This window comes from Oncorhynchus gorbuscha, linkage group LG17, assembly GCF_021184085.1.
Source record: "Oncorhynchus gorbuscha isolate QuinsamMale2020 ecotype Even-year linkage group LG17, OgorEven_v1.0, whole genome shotgun sequence".
In the NCBI taxonomy this organism is placed as follows: domain Eukaryota; kingdom Metazoa; phylum Chordata; class Actinopteri; order Salmoniformes; family Salmonidae; genus Oncorhynchus; species Oncorhynchus gorbuscha.
In genome coordinates this window covers 669,001-675,000 of record NC_060189.1, presented here as the reverse complement: position 1 = coordinate 675,000, position 6,000 = coordinate 669,001, and the positions used below count along the sequence as shown (strand labels likewise).

At 42.4% G+C, this 6,000-nt stretch overlaps 1 protein-coding gene across 4 annotated transcripts in view; it reads left to right on the top strand.

Annotated features, from left to right (window-relative positions):
* Window positions 1-6,000, top strand: part of si:dkey-33c12.4 (uncharacterized protein LOC560112 homolog) — a 49,521-nt gene that overhangs the window by 24,813 nt on the left and 18,708 nt on the right. For 3 of the 4 annotated variants that reach the window (XM_046308954.1, XM_046308953.1, XM_046308955.1), the window contains exons 14-15: window positions 1,975-2,065; window positions 2,266-2,458. In XM_046308954.1, coding sequence (XP_046164910.1) covers window positions 1,975-2,065; window positions 2,266-2,458 — 284 coding nt within the window. Of the gene's footprint in view, window positions 1-1,974; window positions 2,066-2,265; window positions 2,459-2,669; window positions 2,713-6,000 lie in introns of those variants that run through there. The other variant, XM_046308957.1, reaches the window with a different exon arrangement.

Here is a 6,000-nt window from a genome sequence, read left to right as displayed (position 1 = left end):
TTTTGGTTACTACATAATTCCATATGTGTTATTTCATAGTTTTGATGTCTTCACTATTATTTGACAATATAAAGAAACCCTTGAATGAGTAGGAGTGTCCAAACTTTTGACTGGTATTGTACAACAGCAAATTTGTCTGCAATCAAATACAATTTTAATTGTCACGTGCAGATGTTATTGTACATGTAGAGAAATGTGTTTCTAGCTTCAACAGTGTAGTAGTGTCTAATAATTCACAACAATATACACACAACCTAAAAGTAAAATAATGGAGTACAGGAATATATAAATATTAGGATGAGTAGAATGGCATAGACTAGAATACAGTAGAATAGAATACAGTATATACATATGAGATGAGTAAAGCAGTATGTAAACATTATTAAAGTGACTAGTGTTCCATTATTAAAGTGGCCAGTGACTCCATGTCTCTGTATATGGGGCAGCAGCCTCCAAGGTGCAGGGTTGAGTAACCGGGTGGACGCTGACAGTGGTGGCTGTTTAACAGTCTGATGGCCTTGAGATAGAAGCTGTTTTTCCTGCCTCTCAGTCCCAGCTTTGATGCACCTGTACTGACCTCGCCTTCTGGATGATAGTCCCCAGGCAGGGTAGTGTATAAACAAGAAAAACATTTTTATAAACGAACATACAAACATAATTTTAAAAAATATCATGAAATAAAATTGAGCTAGATGGTCATTTTCTTGAAGATAAATTGTGACTTGCTTCAGCGCTTTGAATGTATTTTTGTGGCTTTGGGAAAGAGAGAGAACTAGTCAGTTGTACAACTGAAAATATGTCTTCCACATTTAACCCAACCCCTCTGAATCAGAGAGGTGTGTCTTCCACGTTTAACCCAACCCCTCTGAATCAGAGAGGCGTGTCTTCCACGTTTAACCCAACCCCTCTGAATCAGAGAGGTGTGTCTTCCACGTTTAACCCAACCCCTCTGAATCAGAGAGGTGTGTCTTCCACATTTAACCCAACCCCTCTGAATCAGAGAGGTGTGTCTTCCACGTTTAACCCAACCCCTCTGAATCAGAGAGGTGTGTCTTCCACGTTTAACCCAACCCCTCTGAATCAGAGAGGTGTGTCTTCCACGTTTAACCCAACCCCTCTGAATCAGAGAGGTGTGTCTTCCACGTTTAACCCAACCCCTCTGAATCAGAGAGGTGTGTCTTCCACGTTTAACCCAACCCCTCTGAATCAGAGAGGTGTGTCTTCTACGTTTAACCCAACCCCTCTGAATCAGCGAGGTGTGTCTTCCACGTTTAACCCAACCCCTCTGAATCAGAGAGGTGAGGGAGGCTGACTTTAATCAACATCCACGTCTTCAGCGCCTGGGGAACAGTGGGTTAACTGCCTTGTTCAGGGGAACAGTGGGTTAACTGCCTTGTTCAGGGGAACAGTGGGTTAACTGCCTTGTTCAGGGGAACAGTGGGTTAACTGCCTTGTTCAGGGGAACAGTGGGTTAACTGCCTTGTTCAGGGGAACAGTGGGTTAACTGCCTTGTTCAGGGGAACAGTGGGTTAACTGCCTTGTTCAGGGGAACAGTGGGTTAACTGCCTTGTTCAGGGGAACAGTGGGTTAACTGCCTTGTTCAGGGGCAGAACGACATATTTTTTTACCTTGCCAGCTCGGAGATTCGATCCAGCAACCTTTCGGTTCGACACCACACTTTCACCACTAGTCTACCTGCCACATGTTCAGGCTATAGGATCGTTTATAATGCTTTCTGTAGTGCAGCATCTCTTCCATTACCTACCATAGGGTGTCATTAAGTAAGATAGAATATCTTGGTCTCTCTCTTTCCACCTGCGTGTGTGTGCACGCTTGTGTACCTACTTAGTTGACTAATGAATGACTGCACCGCCCGCAACCACAGGCCTCTCCAGAGATGCGGTCTGCCCAACGCATCAGTGTTATAACTTCTCTCTCTCTGATTGAATGTGTGATGTGTTTTTTTAATCCTAGGAAATGGGATTTACTCGTGAGCAGAGCTCTAATGTGCTGATTGTCCATGGAGACTTTGAGAAGGCGGTTAATGTCCTGTCTGGTATTGAAGGTAAACAACTAGACTTGACAGTAGCCCGAGTCCCACATCAGATTGTGCTGTCTTGCCAATATGCCAAGTGACAATGCGTTGTCACAACGGCACAAACAGAGCTGTGACTCAGGCTACTGTTAATATCCTCCAATTCATAAAGACGTTTTGAATATGTGGTGTTACGACTTCTGTCTCTCTCTGTGTGTGTCTCCCTGTAGATGAATATGGTAGTAATGACTTTCCTGCCGCTGCCACCTCAGCAGAGGACAGTGCGACGTGGGAGGGAGTGGGCCCCAGGCCTAAACCTCTCCTCCAAACCAGACCTAAACCCAGATCCACTACCCCAGGCCCTGAACCCAGATCCACTACCCCAGGCCCTGTACACCACGTTGCACCGGGAGGGAGCACAAGGTGAGATACAGTACCAGTCAAAAGTTTAAGAACACCTACTCATTCAAGGGGTTTTCTTTATTTTTTACTATTTCCTAAATTATAGAATAATAGTGAAGACATCAAAACTATGAAAGTAAAAAAGTGTTAAATTATTCAAAATATATTTTTCAAAGTAGCCACCGTTTACCTTGATGACAACTTTACACACTCTTGGCATTCTCTCAACCAGCTTCACGAGGTAGTCACCTGGAATGCATTTCAATTATCAGGTATGCCTGGTTAATTTGTGTATTTTTTTCCCTTAACCTCTCTAGGGTACGTGGGACGCTAGCGTCCCATCTGGCCAACATCCAGTGAGGTTGCAGAGCGCCTAATTCAATGACAGAAATGCTCATTATATAAATTCATAAAACAAAACATGTTTTACATAGGTTTAAAGATTAACTTCTTGTTAAACCAACCACAGTGTCATATTTATAAAATGCTTTTCGGCGAAAGCATACCTAGCCCAGAACATACCTAGCCCAGAACATAGCCCAGTTGACAAATTATTACAAACAGTAACCAGCCAAGCAGAGGCGTTGCAATACCTCAGAAATAGAGATACAATTAATCCCTTACCTTTGATGATCTTCATATGGTGGCAATCAGAAGACATTCATTTACTCAATAAATGTTCCTTTTGTTCGATGAAGTCTCTTTATATCCAAAAACCTCTGTTTTGTTAGCACGTGTTATTCAGTAATCCACAGTCTCAAACTCAGTCAAAACAATCAGACAAAAAAATCCAAATTGTATCCGTAAAGTTCATAGAAACATGTCAAACGATGTTTATATTCAATCCTCAGGTTGTTTTTTAGCCTAAATGATCTCTAATATTTCAACCGGACAATAACGTTGTCAATATAAAAGGGAAACTGGAAATGCACATGCGCATGAAAAAGCTCTGTGACACGTTAGGGTCCACTCGTTCAGACTGGTCTTACTCCCTCATTTATAAGAATAAAAGCCTGAAACGATTTATAAAGACTGTTGACAACTAGTGGAAGGCATATGAACTGCAAATGGAGTCCTGAGTCAATGGATACTGTAATGGCATTGAATAGAAAACTACTTCCTGGATGGATTTTTCTCAGGTTTTCGACTGCTAAATCAGTTCTGTTATACTCACATACACTATTTCAACAGTTTTGGAAACTTTAGAGTGTTTTCTATCCAAATCTACCAGTTATATGCATATCATATCTTCCGGGCCTGAGTAGCAGGCCGTGTATTTTGGGCATGCTTTTCATCCAAAATTCCGAATGCTGCCCCCTACCCTAGAGAGGTTAATGTGTTTGAGCCAATCAGTTGTGTTGTGACAAGGTAGAGGTGGTATACAGAAGATAGTCCCATTTGGTAAAATACCAAGTCCGTATTTATTTTTATTATTTTATTATGGTAAGAACAGCTGAAATAAACCAAGAGAAATGACAGTCTAATACTTTAAGACATGAAGGTCATACCTAGAGGTATATTGATATACTATACTATATTGATATACTAAAAGCTCCATTGTTAGATTGTTTTAACTACTCCTATAGAAATGGTCTGTCAGGTACTCAGCAGGAAGGTCTGATTTCTCTATTATTAAAACAAGACCCAGATGGCAAATATAAAGACCCGGTCTAAAAACTGGAGGCACCTTTACACTTCAACGTTGTGATGCAAAAATACTAGCGACATGCACGACAACTACTAGAAATAATAGAACATCGCAAACATCATCTTCTGAAAATAGACAAGATCCTGCAACCACGGAGAGGTAAATGGCTGTCTATTTATGGAACAATTGTTCTGATTAACTCCTTAGTCATATCTCAGTTTTCTCACTTACTTATGGACCTGATGATTCGTTTTTCAAATCATACGAGCAAAAAATATTTTGCTTTATCTGGGACGCTGAAGCAGACAAAATAAAGCGTGTAGATTACTAAGAAAAGCTTGTCCATTGTTTAAAAATATCCTTTATCTTTGCCTTTGTGCAGATTGCCATGTCTAATTTTCGATTAATTTAAAATTAAACCTTTTTCAAAGTATCTCTTTCATTACCAGCATTGCAGAGCTGGTTACAATTTTAATTTCATCCCCCTGAAAAGAGAACAAATATGGCTGAACTCAATGTGCTGGTTGATAAAATACCTGTATTTATGGGAAAGATGTTTGAAAATGGTATTTTGATATTAAATGATTGTAAATTGGAATGGTGGAGAGTTTTGTGCTTTTCAGCTAAAATTATTATATAGAATTCTTGCCACCAACAAAATGTTGAATATTTGGGGCATTAAATCATCGAAGCGCTGCAGATTTTGTTGTGAGGATACAGAATCAATAGACTGTTTATTTTGGTATTGCCCTCAGGTAGCCTGTTTCTGGTCTCATGTTCAGGATTGGCTGAAAATGCACAACATTGATCTAACATTCACCCGAGAAATAGTACTGTTAGGAGATCTGGAGAGACCAGGTCAGTCAATTACTAATATACTAATACTCTTAGTAAAAGTATTTATCTTCAACAGGCAATCTGTAGATTCTATTCGATACATTGAAATTGTACGTTAAACACCACAGCATTGTTAATGGTGCATAGAAATCTGAAGAGGGTGGCAGAGACAGATGGGATGGGCTGAGGGAAGCAGAGGGTTGGGATGTGGAGTTGGAGATAGATGGGATGGGCTGAGGGTTGGGATGTGGAGTTGGAGATAGATGGGATGGGCTGAGGGTTGGGATGTGGAGTTGGAGATAGATGGGATGGGCTGAGGGTTGGGATGTGGAGTTGGAGATAGATGGGATGGGCTGAGTGTTGGGATGTGGAGTTGGAGATAGATGGGATGGGCTGAGCGTTGGGATGTGGAGTTGGAGATAGATGGGATGGGCTGAGGGTTGGGATGTGGAGTTGGAGATAGATGGGATGGGCTGAGTGTTGGGATGTGGAGTTGGAGATAGATGGGATGGGCTGAGCGTTGGGATGTGGAGTTGGAGATAGATGGGATGGGCTGAGGGAAGCAGAGGGTTGGGATGTGGAGTTGGAGATAGATGGGATGGGCTGAGCGTTGGGATGTGGAGTTGGAGATAGATGGGATGGGCTGAGCGTTGGGATGTGGAGTTGGAGATAGATGGGATGGGGAGCGTTGGGATAGATGGGATGGGCTGAGCGTTGGGATGTGGAGTTGGAGATAGATGGGATGGGCTGAGCGTTGGGATGTGGAGTTGGAGATAGATGGGATGGGCTGAGCGTTGGGATGTGGAGTTGGAGATAGATGGGATGGGCTGAGCGTTGGGATGTGGAGTTGGAGATAGATGGGATGGGCTGAGCGTTGGGATGTGGAGTTGGAGATAGATGGGATGGGCTGAGGGTTGGGATGTGGAGTTGGAGATAGATGGGATGGGCTGAGGGTTGGGATGTGGAGTTGGAGATAGATGGGATGGGCTGTTGGGAGTGGAGTTGGAGTTGGGATGTGGAGTTGGGATGTGGAGTTGGAGATAGATGGGATGGGCTCAGTGTTGGGATGTGGAGTTGG